The sequence below is a fragment of the Ailuropoda melanoleuca genome, chromosome 2 (genome assembly GCF_002007445.2).
Source record: "Ailuropoda melanoleuca isolate Jingjing chromosome 2, ASM200744v2, whole genome shotgun sequence".
NCBI lineage: Eukaryota > Metazoa > Chordata > Mammalia > Carnivora > Ursidae > Ailuropoda > Ailuropoda melanoleuca.
The window spans coordinates 74,530,896-74,547,925 of record NC_048219.1 but is presented as its reverse complement, the minus strand read 5'-3'; the positions used below and the strand labels follow the sequence as shown (position 1 = coordinate 74,547,925).

At 38.1% G+C, this 17,030-nt stretch overlaps 1 protein-coding gene across 1 annotated transcript in view; it reads left to right on the top strand.

Annotated features, from left to right (window-relative positions):
• LOC109490178 (endogenous retrovirus group PABLB member 1 Env polyprotein-like) overlaps window positions 1-17,030 on the top strand; it is a 54,796-nt gene that overhangs the window by 20,647 nt on the left and 17,119 nt on the right. Inside the window, exon 3 of the mRNA XM_034653997.1 lies at window positions 3,998-4,111. Within this exon, the coding sequence (XP_034509888.1) occupies window positions 3,998-4,111 (114 nt within the window). The remainder of the gene's footprint in view (window positions 1-3,997; window positions 4,112-17,030) is intronic.

The window sequence follows — 17,030 nt, the reverse complement described above, 5'->3', positions numbered from 1 at the left end:
ACTGCTTCTTGCCTTGTTTTATTTGGAGTCCTGACATGTTTGCCAGCCTACAGTAGCTAATAAATAACAATAATGAATTCTTTACCGGCTCCTGTTCCTCCCTTACCACAATCTTCCTTGAGTCAAAATGGAGAAATGTTTTTTTTCTCCCTGGTTTCATATTTGATATCTACAAAGTGTTCAATCAGGGTGTTTACAAAATGAAGTTAGTTGGCATTTCAGTGATGTAGTACTGATATGATTCTCTTATGAGCTATTTTTCTGCAACCATTTTTCATCATTTGATTTTTAGGATAGATAATATGTTTTCATTGTTCAAAAATAACATAAAAATGCAAAAAGATATACAGTGGAAAGTTATACTCCCACCTTTTCCTTTCTTTTGCCCAATCCCCACCTCCCAACTCCATAGGTAACTACTTTTATTAATATTTTATGTATCCTTCCAGTTTCTGTGTATACACATGTAAGCAAATACAAATATAAATAGTCTAATCTTTCCATTTCTTAAACACAAGATACCATTGTTGTACTTCTTTCACATTTCACCTAACATTGCATCTTGGAGCTTTGGTCATATTGAAATATAGACTACCATATTGTTTTATACAATTGAATAGTATTTCAGTTGATGGAGGTGTTGTCATTTACTTAAGTTAAGGTCTTCCTGAAGAACATCTGTTTTGTTTCTAGTATTTTACTAGCACATCATATTACAACAAAAAACCCTCTTATAAACCTCATGTCACATGTATGCAAATAGATTTGTATAGGATGAATTCCCAAAAGTGGTAATAACCAGGTCCAAAGGTCTATGCATTTGTGATTTCGTCAGATATTGGTCAGTTGCCTTCCACGGGAGTTGTACCAGTTCATGCTTTCTTCAGCAATGTGTGAGAATGCTATTATAATGCTCACCTACAGAAACCTTGCTCAAGCTTTTGGATTTTATCAGTCCCCTGGGTAAATATAGTATCTCAGGACAGATTTAATTTGCATTAGGAGAGCGGTTGGACATCTTTTCCTATGGTTAAATCCGTGATTATTTCCATTTATGTGTGAGCTGGATATTCATAGCCTTTACGCATTCTTCTGTTGGGTCATCACTTTGTTAGACAAGGATTAACATTTACCTGTAATATAAAAGTACAATTATTTTTGGTAATTTGAGATTTTTTCTTGGCTTATGGTGTTTTGTTGTGCAAAAGGTTGTTTGTTTGTTTTATACATTTTAATTCATTCAAGGTATTTATTTATCTTTTTATGGATTTAGGGTTTTGAGAGACAATAGAAAGTTCTTTCCTACACAAACCCTGTCCTCCAGTCTCCAGCCTAATGCACAGTTTTCTTCTAGCATTTTATAATTTTAGCTTTTTAACATTTAAATTTTTGTTTGATCAGTTGCTCCATTCATTGAACAAGTAATTACCAAGTATCTCTCATGTACTAGGATCTATTTTAAGCACTTGGGATGTATCTGTGATCAAGACAAACAAATATCCTTGCCTTTGCAGAGTTTGCATTCCAATGAAGGAGGTAGATTAACAACAACAACAAAATAAGTAAGTTCTATAGTATGTCAGAAAGTGATGAATGCTTTAAAATTAAAATAGAAATAATCAGTTAAGAGGAACTGGAATACCAAGTGGTGGGTATAAGTTGCAATTTAAAATAAAGTAATTGAGGGGCACCTGGATGGCTCAGCTGGTTAAGTGTCTGCCTTCAGATCAGGTCATGATCCCTGGTTCTGGGATTGAGCCCCAAGTGGGGGCTTCTGGCTCAGTGGGGAGCCTCCTTCTCCTCTCCTGCTTCTCCCTCTTCCCCTCCACCCTCTCTCCCTCTGCCTTTCCCCACCCCGACCCCACGCTCATGCTTTCTCTTAAATGAATAGATAAAAGCAGATAAAAATCTTAATAAATAAATAAATAAATAAATAAAGTAATTGATGCAGACCTCATTGAGAAGGTAACATCTGAGTGAAGCAAGGAAGGAAGTGAATGACTTTCATGCAAATCTCTGGGAGAAGAAAGTGCTAGATTGAGTCCCTAGGTCAAGAGCATGCCTGAAAAAGAGCAAGAAGCCAGTGGGACTGAAGTGTGATGAATGGGGACAATAGTTGGAGAGGAAACCACAGCTTTCTAGACTCTTACAAAGACTTTAGCTTTTATTTTGAGTGAAATGAGGAATCATCGCAGAGTTTTGAGCAGAATAACAAATAGGATATATTTTAAAAGGATCACATCAGGGAATGTAATTGTTGAGAAATTAGGCAAAATGATCCAGTTGATAGGCTGTGTCAGCAAAAATAGAGAGTAATTAGTGATCTAGTCCAATAGCAATAGATTCAAAGCTGGGTTTTTTAGGGAATGGTCTGAAAGCAGCATCGAGGACTGAGGATGACATCTATCACTGGGCTCACTTACAGCCCAGTGGTGTTAGAGTTACACATCAGAAACAGCCACCACTTAAGAGAACTGCGGGGAAAGAAGGGTCCACTGGGCAGAGCCAGGTTTCGGTTGAGCGAAGAAGGTGAAGGGAAGAGGATTTTGCTGCTAATGGAGTCAGGAATTTCAAAGCGTCAAGTAGAAGAGTTTCTGCCATTGGATGGCCTGGGAGAATGAGACCCAGAAGAGGATGTGGGACTTCTTACTGTGACTAGCGCGAGGAGTTCTGAGGGTGATGAGAGTCATAAACAGAGATGCAGGACATCATGGAGTAAGTTGAGAGTATTTATGTCAGCAGGCCCCTTCGGGTTCAAACTGGAGCATAGGGAGGGTGAGCTTCTGATTAAGAGAATAGATGCCCAAGGAGGTATGGTGTTAGGTTTTCGACCTCAAATGGAGTCAGTGTGGTCTTATATTCAGAATGTGCTTTGTCTTGACTCCATGTTTATAGTCTTGAGGGCTTCTTGGAAGTAGTGTCACACTAAATATATTGGCTGCTTCACTTTTTTTTTAAGATTTTACTTATTTATTATTTTTTTTAAAAGATATTATTTATTTATTCGACAGAGATAGAGACAGCCAGCGAGAGAGGGAACACAAGCAGGGGGAGTGGGAGAGGAAGAAGCAGGCTCATAGCGGAAGAGCCTGATGTGGGGCTCGATCCCATAACGCCAGGATCACGCCCTGAGCCGAAGGGAGATGCTTAACCGCTGTGCCACCCAGGCGCCCCAAGATTTTATTTATTTATTTGACAGAGAGAGAGACAGCCAGCGAGACAGGGAACACAAGCAGGGGGAGTGGGAGAGGAAGAGGCAGCCTCCCAGCGGAGGAGCCTGATGTGGGGCTTGATCCCAGAACACCAGGATCACGCTTAACGACTGAGCCACCCAGGCGCCCCTGGCTGCTTTACTTCTGATTATTTGGAAATTTAATGTGTGAAGTGTTGAACCAACTTAATATTGTTCGAGACCAATTACCAGGTTGACTTAAAAGTTTTTCTTGGAGGGGTGCCTGAGTGGTTCAGTCAGTTAAGCATCTGTCTTCGGCTCAGGTCATGATCCCAGGGTCCTGGGATGGAGCCCCACATCAGGATCCCTGCTCAGTGGGGAGTTGGCTTCTCCCTCTCTCTCTGCCCCTCCCGCTGTTTGTGCTCACTCTCTCTCTCAAATAAATAAGTAAAATCTTAAAAAAAAAAAAAGAAAGAAAGAAAGAAAAATTTTAAAAAAAGCTTTTCTTGGAAAATCTATCTCCCCCCCCATGGATTTGAGATGGCACTATAACATATAAATTGCCACATGTACCCTGGATTTTATGCATATATGTATTGCTGTATTTGCAGTTGTTGTGATTAATAAAATAAGTGTCCTATGAGTTATAGAACCCTTTTCTTAATGTGATTTTCTCGAAAGGGAGGTCATAAAAATATGCAACTATTATTTGCTGGAGAGGCATGTTAAGTCATTAAAATGTCTTTGTTCTGAAAGAACTCTTAGACCAAAATGGGAGAACAACCTTCTTCATTATTTTTCTTCACTGAGCTTATAATCCTGCAGATGTTGGTCACTGTTTGCTTCTGTGCTAGCGTGGCCTTCACCATCAAACAAGGATACAGCAACACAGCATAACTCCCAGGAAACATCTTATCACAAATTGGCGTCTGCTATAAGGTAAGTTAATAATGCAAGGTTGAGCAAGTCTTTCTTTGAAGTAGATCCTGGAAGGGTCCAGTATTACAATTTTGCTTAGGCCGTAGCCTTTTTGTACTGCCATCAATAAAGTGAGACTTATAATTGATTAGTAATAGTGACTATGATAGTAAAAACAAAATACTACTACTAATACTAATTAAATAGATGTCAAAATTTGAGCACCTTATTAGATGTTTGGTATTGTGTCATAGATGTTGATAGTGTATGTTTAAAACAATAAGAAATTATTGTACATGAAGGCCCAGGGAAGTACAGTAACTTACTGAGGTCATATCGCTGGTAAAGGGCAGAGCCAGTGCAATATCACATCTATAGTCTACTCTAAAGTAGAATTTTTTCTCTCTTTTCACTTTACTACTAAATATTGTTTAAATTAAATAAATGATAGAGGAAATCTCATAAAAGACTATCTTTCCGAGTAAATAACATAAGGACACCTTATTTTAGTTTTGCATAAGTAATTATCATGACCATTTAATGTGTTCATGAAATCAATGCACATGTACTTTAATTCATCTATCATCTATTTATCTATTGTCTGTCTATTTATCCGTCCATCCATCCATCACCTGTGGTAGAATAAATTTGTGTAAGTGATTGTAAAGATGGCAAACACATAAAGTAAAATATATTAAAAATTATTTTTAAAGTGTTTTGTTTCAATCTTATAAAATCTAGGATTATGGAAACCCCAATGACAAAAATATATAATCCAGTGCCTTTTACCTGATTTTTATAAAACACACACCTCAAGAGACAGCATCTTTATTAATAATGCTTAAGAGAGTTTAAGAATAAAAGTTCAGTTTTATAAGATTATAAAGTCTGTATTCTGATTTCCCACAGGTAATGAGTAGATTTTTTAAGACTTTTTTTCATTTTCCCATTAAAAGTAACTTGGGTTTTAATTTTTCAGAGAAAATGCAATTAAATAATTTTCTAAGGAATCAGAAAAAGAGAAAAAACCAAACCAGCGTCTTTGCTTTTGTTTCATACATCATAATACTGTTTTTTTCCTTGACGTAAATGTGTTCTGCATATCGTTCATATTATTGATTTTTACTCAGTATACTTATGCATTTTTGTTCAAAGGTTTTTCTCTTTTTGTCTTATGTTGGACAGTAGACCTTTTAACCCTTTGTGGGATAATCAAACAGTTACAGCACAAGAAATCTAATAAAAAATGGATGTCCCATTGTGTTCCAGCTACAAGGACCTCAGATCAGGTCCTTGAAACACGTGGATCACTGTCCTGCTTCAGGGCAGCTGCATTAGTTTCCTTGTCCAAGAATGCATCAACCTCAGATAGCCACGTCTCTTTCTCTTACTTTAGTCAGGATGTCTTTCATCTCTTACTATCTGGGGTCTTTTTCACTGGACTGCCTTTGTTTTTTTTTTTTTTAAGATTTTATTTATTTATTTGAGAGAAAGCAGGAGATAGAACACAAGCAGGGGGATGAGTAGAGGAAGCGGGAGAAGCAGATTCCCTGCTGAGCAGGGAGCCTGATGGGCGGCCTAATCTCAGGACCCTGAGATCATGACCTGAGCCGAAGGCAGACACTTAACTGACTGAGCCACCCAGACGTCCCTCACTGGACTTTCTAAGAGTATCTCCTTCACTCTTCAGCCCTGGATCTTGCTTTTCTTTGTGAACATAGAGCTATCTCTTGCGTATTTGTTTATTGATGTCCTTTCCACTTGAATATAAATTACATTCTATCACAGATCATTTTTTTTTAAAGATTTTATTTATTTATTTAACAGAGAGGCAGTGAGAGAGGGAACACACCAGGGGGAGTGGGAGAGGGAGAACCAGGCTTCCCGCTGAGCAGGGAGCCCGTTGCAGGGCTCGATCCCAGAACGCTGGGATCATGACCTGAGCCAAAGGCAGAAGCTTGATGACTGAACCACCCAGGCGCCCCTATCGCAGACCATTTTTGTTCACAAATAGCCCCTAAGCCAATGTCTGGCACCTAATGGACACTCCAAAAACATTTGTTAATTTTGTTAAGGTTTTTAATGTATGAACACTGTGGGTTCTCTTCCTTTACTTTTCCATGTTCCAAATATCTGATCTATGGACAGCAGGTTTTGATGTCTTTTTTCTTTCTTTGAAGCAAAGTACTCATATATTGTATCTTCCTTGGGTGGTTCTTCTGCAGCAACATATGGAATCAAATGATTTCCTGAAATAAATTGTCAGAATTTCTACCAATCTTTATACTCTATCCAATTTGTAAAGAATTGTAGAAATGTTCATTGAAAAGAAACAAAGAGAATATTTATCTCTGCATAAGAATCTTTAAAGCATAAAAAAAAGAATCTTTAAAGCATCTATATTGCACCATTTATTGAAACATTTGAGACTCATTAGTATGAATAATGCTTATGAAAGCAGTCAGAAGTTCTTTTCAGTTATAAAATATTATTGTAATTTAACATTTTGACTATAGTCATTTAGAAAATATCTTTTGAAACAATATTAGCATTTTAGCTCTATTTTTAACAGAGCACTTTTAGTTATACTGCTGAAAGCTCACTTCTAAATATTTAAACTTAAAATCATGCAAAGTATGTTCTTGAGAGATTTGAAATTTCACAATTATTGTTTATTTGCTTGTTATAGGTGATATATTCTAAATATTTGGACTTAAAATCATGGGCAAAAGACATTCTGAGATTAGTTGTCTTTTTATCGATAGGCAGTCTGCCTCTGTTGGGAGTTGGTCTTCATGGAAAGTCATTTAGACCATTTAACAAGAGAGTAAACCCATTAAAAATATGCAAGCTCTTGGAAAACAAAATCCAGGATACTAATTAGACCTATTAAGGCAATTACAGAGCACTATAAATGATGCAAAAGTTATGTTGGGCTCCTCATGGTACCAATGACAAAAAGCCATGGAGTTCCTATTTTTTCTAAATAGAGATAAAGAGTGTGGGTGATTAATTTCAGCACCATTGAGTTAATTTGCAATGAGTCAACAGCAGAAGACATTTCTATGGGCATAGAATAATGGTAGAAGATGGTGGTTTTACCACTCAGTGGTAATACAGCTATTTGTCAGGCAGTGCTTTAGTAATGAAGGGAAAACTACAACCACCTGTTGACAAGAAAGAACAAATATAAAGAGTTGCCGGAAACTGCTCTTTAGTTGCAGCCAAAGATCTGAGGTTTCCCTGAGGAGCATGCATATTTCAGAAGATTCCTAGCTCCTGCCTTAATAGCTTTTGATGAGTGATCAAAACATTATGATCTCTGTTTCAGAAGATAACTTCAGACTTATGAACTAGTAATAGGAATTTTAAACCTGTTCTTTGAAAAGCACTAATAACTGTGTGGTGCTATGCAAAACCACCTCATTTAAGGAATAGAAAAACGAGGCCGTGGTCAATAAAACCCTAAAGAAAATGTTGTCCCTACAGACTTGTGAAAGACTTTTTAAGTACTTAAAAAAAGAGAGAATCTCAGTTAATGTTTATAACCACTCTGAAGAAACGAGGCAGGGGATATAACTGTCCCCCCTCTTCAGATGAATGACCGACACAGAAGAGTTAAGAGATATCCTTCCCTAAGAGCTTTCAGGAAGGGAAGAGAAATATTAGATCAAGACTTGGCTATCCAGACTCCTAGTCTGGCACAAGGGGGCACAATGAGATGGTCCCTGATACCATGTGATTATTTCCCCAATCTCAGTGCCTAAATGATTTTTTATTTGTTTGTGCCTTGAAGCATCACACATTGCAGAAGGGTATTTATTATTATTCACCAAATTACAACAGATGTGCGAAGTCAGCTAGGGCAGAATAAGCGTGAAGGAAGGACAACCAACAGCATATGTGCAGATGTAATATCTGTTAGAGTTCTCCTCGGTGGTTTTGCCAGGGAATGGAAGCCATCAACAGATTTGCTTGAGGCTGCAGAATCTCAGACAATACCCACCTCCACAGTTAATCACAGCAGAACAACTTAGTGGTTTTGGTTTTGCATTAGTGATTGTCATTTCCATTTAATGTGTTCATAAAAACAATATGTATACATTTTAATTGGTATATGCCCCATGACAGAAGAAAGTGGTATAGGAAGATGAACACAGAGTAACCATAATTAATGGACTGTTTTAACCTCCTAAGATCCAGGACTTCGGAATCCCAATTGCAAAGACACAGCTAATTGAGTTGCTTTTACCCAGTTGCTGCAGCACTTTCCTTAAGAGTGGATATTTCATAACTGAGGTCTTATTAAACTTAACATTTTTTAAATTCTTCTGATAAGGTGCAAATTAATAATAATATAAACTAAATTCCTCAAGGAGTCCATGGTCTGTGGACTGAACATTTCAGCTCTGGTCTGTCTTCAAATTGCCTGTCCCGTTCATAATCTTAAAATGCACTGGCCATGTAAGGTTTTTTTTGGCTAAGTTTCCGCTATAGGCTGGGAAGTCACTGACAGTAGAAATTTTCTATTTCATCTTTTTAATACCCTTGCTTAATATTACACCACAGGTATTGAAGAAATGGTGCATGAACCAAACAACTTTATATCAGACTGATTAACAGTCAAAGTATTGAACAAGACAGGGCTATCCGTAAGCCTGAAACAGCTAACCGGGAAGAGGACCATGTCTTTGGAGTATTTACACAGGGGACATGGTGAAAGTTGTAGACGATTATTCTGATGTTATGATGTTTAAGGGATTAATAAAACTTCTGAAAAAGACCTAGAAAGCCTGCCTAGGGTCTACGAAGTTTTGGGTTCTTTTTTTCCATACAAGGTATAAACTATAGAAGAGAAATGAGGATATGTCCAATTAAGAACTTGGTTGCTAGATGATAGCGTGCCTAGGGAATAGTTTAAGATTATCAAAATTTTGAGCTCATGATGGGAAGTGGAGCTCCGAGGAGGGAGAAAATTCATTTGCTAAGAGATCTGCTAGCTGGATCAGCTGAAAATAGAAGGGGGATTTTAAAACATGTGGATATGTTATTACCCTAAACTGACCTAGAAAGTGGAATAACATGGAGAAACTTCCCAATAGGTCATACCAGAAATAATAATAAAAAAAAAAGATAAATACTTCAGGTGACAGAAAATGGCACAATTTGATTGTATGAATCAAAGATATTACCGAGATTTATTATGATAGGATTGACTACAAGAATTTTGGCTACAGAATGGTATAGGTAACTACTATTTAAGAGAACTATAATGTGAACCACATATCTAATTTAACATTGTCTAGTAGCCATATTGTGTAGTAAAGAATTTGGTCTTGACCCAAAAGATGCTTTTGTCCTTGCTTCTAGGACTAATTTATGTCATACCCAATAGGATTGTCTTTGTTCAGAGAGGGAGCCAGCCACAGAAGATATAAGGTGGGACAAGCCATACCCAGTGGTCTGAGAGTGGGGGTTGGCCAGGCCAGAAAGACCAATCAGGTGATTTAAGGTGGGGGCTTTGGGTCATATGGTATCAGTTTACCTGAAGGCTTAGTTCGACCATGTAGGACATCAAGCAGTCTTGCCTTTGTAATGAAGCCTCAGTAAAAACTGGATATCAAAGCTTGGGAGAGCTCTCCTGGTTGGCAAGACTCTGTGTGTATTGTTATACATTGATGCCAGGAGATCCTAGCACATATTGACACCAGTGGAACTTCCTAGATTCCGCCCTATGAGTCTCTTCCTTTCACTATCTTTTCCATATAATAAACCGTAACTGTGAGTATGATAGTTTGTAGTGAGTTCTGCCAACTCTTTTAGTGAATTATCAAAACTGGGAGTGGTTTTGGAAACCCCTGCAAACTTGTAGTTGATGCCTGAAATGAGGGCTGTTTTCTCTCTAACATTTAATTGGACTGTAATAACTCCTTGCAATTGGTGTCGGAAGTGTTGGGTACATTTGTCAGTCTGGAGGATTGCGCCTTCACCTTCATAGTTTGCTAATTCTGTGTACATGTTAATTAAGTAAAAAGTAAAAAAAAAAAGTCAATATGTCCAAAATATTATCATTTCAATAGGTAATCAAATAAAAATTACTAATCAGCATATATATAATGTTAAGTATATTGGCTACTAGCTACCATGTTGGACCAGGAGGTTATAGATTACTCAAAAATAGTAGAGCTCTTAGCAAAAGGGCTCAAGGACTGTCATTTGTTAAGACAACATTTATCTACTGTAAAAACTCATGAACCTGAAAGTTGAGGTAGATTGGAGAATATTTGGGTACAGAGTAAAAGGGCAATAGAATGTAAGTAACAGAGGACTGTGTTCCCAGTCAAGTACATAGATTGGATATCCCTGAATCTGATCATGAAGCTGGCACAGAGCCAGCACTGGGGGGCTTAGCCATCAGATAATCTACTGATTCTCTCATTTAGCTAACTGCATACATAGGATAAATTCTTGCCATTCACAAGGAATCCCTCTGATTCTGCCTCTCTCTTTCCTCCTTTTCTCCATTTTTACTCTTCCCTCTCCTTCTTCCTTCCCTTCCCTCATTTCACTCTTTTTATTACTTCCCTTTATTTCCTTTCTTTCAACAAATATTTACTGACCGCTTATTTCTGTGTCATGTATTATTTTTGCCCCCACATTTTTGAGCCCCTACCCAGTGGATGTTTGACTATGTCTGAAGACATTTTTTTTAGGTGTCATAACTTGGGGCAAGGGTGCTCCTGGAATGTAGTAAGTAGAAGGCAAGTATATTGCTAAATGTCCTACAATGTACAGGATGGTTCCCCACACAAAAATTGATCCAATCCCAAGTGTTAATAGTGTTCAAGTTGAGAAGCCCTGTCCTAGAAGGTTTTAGAGACAAATGACTTTTTCAGGCAAAATTTTGACTAAGAAGGAGAAAAGTAGAAGTTTATTTTTTAATTAATTAATTATTTTTAAAGATTTTATTTATTTGAGAGAAAGAGAGAGAGGGAGTGTGTGAGAGCAGGGCAGAGCAAGCAGAGCGAGCAGGGCCCACTGAGTGCAGAGCCCAACACAGGCCCGATCCCAGGACCCTGAGATCATGACCTGAGCCAAAATCAAGAGTTGGAAGCTCCACTGACCTAGCCACCCAGGCGCCCCAGAGAAAAGGAGAAGTTTAAAAGTCTTTAGAGAAAGCAGTAATTAATAATAGTAATTATAATACCTAACACTAGTGTGTTTACTATTTTACAGGAACTATGATATATATTTTACTTATATTAACCTCTTTAATCTTTGCAACCTAGTAAATAAATACTCCTATTATCCTCATTTCATGGATGAAAACACTGAGACCCTTGCCCACTAGCTAATGCTAGGAGGTGGTGGCATTGCCAAGCTAGAGTGAAATGGGAGAAAAGAACGATTGAATCACTTGAATCTTTACCCTAGGCACTAGAGATACAACTTCCAAAAAATGGAAGGAAAGATACTGGGATTCTGCGATCTGAGGCTGTAACAGGGGATGTCTTAGTAGGATTTAGAGTCCCAGAAAACACATTCTAACAATAATAGAGAATCTGATCTCATCCAGATAAAGAATGGCTGTTCTCTGGGGCTCCTGGGTGGTGCAGTAGGTTAAGCAGGCTGACTGTTGGTTTCAGCTCAGGTCATGATCTCAGGGTCATGAGATCAAGCCCCTGCAAGCTCTACGCTGAACACGGAGTCTGCTTAAGATTCTCTCTCCCTCTCCTCTGCTCCTCCCTCTGCTCTCTCCTTAAAATAAATAAAATAAATATTTTAAACAAACCTGGCTGTTTTCTAAAGAGACACATGAATCCATCCTAGTGTGTTGTAGCAGATGCTGTCAGTAGCCTTGTTCATATCCATCGGACACATATTTCCTGTGCCTACAGAAGTGACCCAAGAGCTTTCTACTGTAAACTTTTGCAACTCTTTGCTTGAGACTTTTCTTGGGAAAGCAGAGAGTTCTCAGCCTGCAAGAGGCAGCCTAGACGTGTTTTATAATTAATTTCTTTGGTAGAAGCCTTCACTGACAGTTGACAAGAGTGTGCCTAGTATGTCAGCTTCCTTGGCCCCTGAGGTAGTCTCTATGCATTTTCCCAAGCTCCTCAGCAAAACAGAGCCTTGGTTGTCCACCCACAGTGGTATCCTGCTTTTTAACACATCTTACACTGAATTACATCCTTTCCCTGCCTCATTTACTCTGTCTTCTGTGGGTGCTTCCTAGGATGACCTTGTACTCATGACCTTTCTCAGGGTCTTCTGATAGAACCTAACCTAAGATGGGTGTTCTCAGATAGGGTCAGATTTGGAAAGAACATGGCAAACAAGAAATGAGGGACAGCCAGGTAAGGATGAATATGAATAAACCCAAGAGCTGTAAAATCTAGAATATACTAAGGCTTAGGAAAATTGCTGTAGACAACTGAAATGCTCTTAGGAACTAAAGGCAGAAGAACAAAGATCTGAGAAATACAAGTTCCAATGTCAAAGAAATAACTAATATTGTTTTATCTTCTAAGAAAAGNAGAGTTCTCAGCCTGCAAGAGGCAGCCTAGACGTGTTTTATAATTAATTTCTTTGGTAGAAGCCTTCACTGATAGTTGACAAGAGTGTGCCTAGTATGTCAGCTTCCTTGGCCCCTGAGGTAGTCTCTATGCAGTTTCCCAAGCTCCTCAGCAAAACAGAGCCTTGGTTGTCCACCCACAGTGGTATCCTGCTTTTTAACACATCTTACACTGAATTACATCCTTTCCCTGCCTCATTTACTCTGTCTTCTGTGGGTGCTTCCTAGGATGACCTTGTACTCATGACCTTTCTCAGGGTCTTCTGATAGAACCTAACCTAACATGGGTGTTCTCAGATAGGGTCAGATTTGGAAAGAACATGGCAAACAAGAAATGAGGGACAGCCAGGTAAGGATGAATATGAATAAACCCAAGAGCTGTAAAATCTAGAATAAACTAAGGCTTAGGAAAATTGCTGTAGACAACTGAAATGCTCTTAGGAATTAAAGGCAGAAGAACAAAGATCTGAGAAATACAAGTTCCAATGTCAAAGAAATAACTAATATTGCTTTATCTTCTAAGAAAAATTATCTTTATTTTTGATAAAAAGTGTAAAACAAATATCAGTGAAAGGGGTTGAAACCCAAATTCCTTGGAGAGGTAGAGACTTTTCAGTCTGGAAGGGCATTCCAGACATATTTGAGTTGATCCCTTTGGGGAAAGCCTTCAACTACTGATGGACAAGAGTTGTGCATAATGGCCGGGCTTCCTTGCACCTCTGAAATGTCCTCTATGCAGTCTCTGAGGGCCTCAGCAGTCTAAATCCAGACAAAGTATTTTGCAGGAAACAGGAAACTTGAAGATGATATTGCTGAACCTCTGTCNATGTCCTCTATGCAGTCTCTGAGGGCCTCAGCAGTCTAAATCCAGACAAAGTATTTTGCAGGAAACAGGAAATTTGAAGATGATATTGCTGAACCTCTGTCAGAAATCTTAGAAGAAATCTTAGAAGAATCATGAAAAATATGTCAAAATAGATACAATCTATATTTTCAATAAGTGTAAAGGTATTGATCAACTACATTTTCCCCTACTGCCTCTAGACAGGACTCTAGAATAAATCAGGAAAAGAATCATTTGTGAGCATGTGTCAATTGAACCTGTAATCATTTGGAGCCTATATGGATTATTTGACAATTCCTATTTTATCTGGACTTATAAGGAGTTAAAGGACCCAGAACTCTTCCTACCCAGTGTCAGACAATTTGGTATCACCAATTATCACCCTGTTACAGTTTTTTAAATGATGAGAAAATTAGAAATATATGCTAAACCACAGATGTGACCTTTACCTCACAGCAAAATGGTGGTATAAAGAGTCTTACTTAGATGGATGTAAGTAACTTACCTTTTAAAAAACAAGCCTCAAAAGAATTAGAAGGAGTGCATTTTGAAACTTTATTTCACTTTTCCTCCTGTTGATTGCTCAGAGCTTGCTATACCCTTAAAGACCAAAGGAAATAAATTAAACCAGCAACAAGAGAACTATACTAATTATAGAATTAACCTTTTGAAGTGATTCTCATTGTTTTAACTTAAATATTAGTATAAAGATACAATTTAGGATGATGATTAATTCTAGTATAGCATTAGTGATTGGAATGTCTGGCCACAGAAATCCAAAGTACTGGTATTCTCCTGTTACTTTTGTGCCCTGATTTTTAACTCATTTAGTTAGACATCTTTGCATTTCTTTTGAACTGTTTGGAAGGAAGTTTCTGCGTGCATATTTATGATTTAGTATGAGCCCTCTATACATATTAAATATTAATCTACTTAAAAGAACACACTGTTCTCACATCTTGTCAGACATATTCCAAAATAGGGAATTCAAGGAGCACAAACAGCTATGCTTCACATTGCTACATTTTTTTCCCTATGACTTACATCACAGTTTACTGATCTCTGAATGTCTATATATTTTTTTCTTTTCTTTTCTTTTAAGTGTATGTATTTTTGTATTTTCTGGGGATGGTGGAAGTAAGAAGGAATGAGAGCATGGGTGCTGGTGCAGATGGAGGTGGTTAGAGCCATCAGTAATATGTCAGTAATTTTAAAAAAATGAGGTAGGGGAAATTAAGAATTTAGCCACAAAGGGTTCAGAGATGTGCTTCTCATCAGTACGTAACTCCGAGTAGGGCTGCAGCCAGCTGGGTCTTGTCCTTTCATGTTAAGTCTCTAGCGGCTGAAAATCATCATCTCATGAATGCCTGCTGGTGATTTTAGAGCTCATATTGCTCTTTAAGCTCCTCCCAAGACAGAGCACATGTAGGTAGAACCTGGTTGTGAGCAATCCAGCAGTTTACTATCTCAGTCAGTGTTTTGTAGAATCTTCTTTTGACGTGAAATTGTTGAGCCAACAGGAAGGTCTTACTTTGTCAACACATTTCAGCTAATTGAATGTTGTGTGCCCAGTGGACATATTAAACACTATGTGGGTCAGTTGTTTTCGGTTTCACATTCATAACTTTTGTCAAAGCTCATTCTCAAATCAGCCTTGCAGCAGCTTTCTCACATACACAGAGAACTGCTGGCTGCTCAGTGGTATTAGAAAATGGGGGGCTGGATTATATGAGGAGGTGCACCAAATGAAATTAACACAAATATCAATTTATGAGTAACACAAAGACATCGAACAAGGCTTTCTCTCTCTTTTTTTTAGTCAATGTTGCAGTTTTAAAATCGTAAGCAAAATTATAAGTGTTTTAAGTGTTAATCTGATTCAATCATTCTAAAACTCAAACTAATTCAGTAAATAAAATTTGATATGGAAAGCATTAGTCTTCCTCTTTTTTCTCTTGTCCATTTTCCCCTTTTCAGAGAAATCATTTTCACATCTTGTAAATGTCTGTCTCTCTGTCTCTAATTCTATCGCCCATTTACCTCATATTTCTAAATGACATGCTTATATTGTTACTTGTTGATTTTTTAGTTTTAGACATTATATACTGACTCCTTCCTATGGAAAGCAAGTGTTTAGTTCTGTTTTCCCTTGCTTCCATCATACACACACACACACACACACACATCTCTATCCCTCTCCTTCACCCCACCCCCAACCTACTGAGGAAAACCGCTGTTGAGANCCCTCTCTTCCATCATACACACACACACACACACACACACACACACACACACACACACACATATCTCTATCCCTCTCCTTCACCCCACCCCCAACCTGCTGAGGAAAACCACTGTTGAGAATCCAAAGCTACTTGGATTCCTGTCCCTTTGTATAAGAACTCTTTCTCTTTCCACCCCCTCTCTGGAAGCTTCTAGGATTTTATCTTAGTCCTTGATGTTTAGTTTAGAAATTTCATGGTGATGTTCTATAGTATGGCTATATTTTTACCATTTTGCTGGCACTTGAGCGGCTTCTCAATCATTTCTGAAAAGTTTTCTTAGATTATTTCCTGGATGATTTTTCTCTCTGTTCTCTGTTCTTTTCTTTCTATCATTAGAAGTTTGGATTATCTAGATTGATCTTATTTTTCTTATCTTTTTTCTTCCTGTTTCCTATTTTCTTCTTCCTTCCTTCCTTCCTTCCCTCCCTCCTTCCCTCCCTTCTTCCTTCCTTCCTTCCTTCCTTCCTTCCTTCCTTCCTTCCTTCCCCTCCCTCCCTCCATTTATTTATTTGAGAGAGAGAGAGAGATCAAGGGAGCACAGAGTTGGGGGCAGGGAGAGGGAGAGAAAGAATCTTAAGTAGGCTCCATGCCCAGCACGGGGCCCAATGTGGGGCTCAATCTCATGACCCTGAGATCATGACCTGAGTCAAAATCAAGAGTCGGATGCTTAACCAACTGAGCCACCCAGGCATCCCCCTTCCTTCCTTCTTTACTTCCATTTGTGGCATATATACTCAGTGTTAGCNTTCCTTCTTTACTTCCATTTGTGGCATATATACTCAGTGTTAGCTATTGAGTTTTGCATATCATCTATCATTCATATATATATATATATATGTATATATTTTTTTTCATTTCAAAGGCCTCTCTTTTTGCTCTGAGTGCCTTTTTAAAAATGATATTCTACTCTTATTTCATGGTTGTAACACCTTCTTTTGTCTCTCCGAGGTTACTGATGATAGAGGTTTTTATTTTTTTTTATTTTTAAAGTTCTCTCCACTCTGTAGTACATTTATCCTTCAAGTTGCTTTTCCTGTTTGATTATTTTGATCTCAGTTTCTCATGTGAGACATTTTCCTCAGGTGTCTGCCACACCTAGTTGTCTCATATTCAAAAGTGGGTACTCAAAACTCTGATTGGGAACTTTGAGACTAGGAAGGGAGTTCCCGTTTATGAGCTTTGCTATGGGATTATCTGGCTGGATGGTTTAGTTGTGAAGACCGTGATACCTCCATCTTT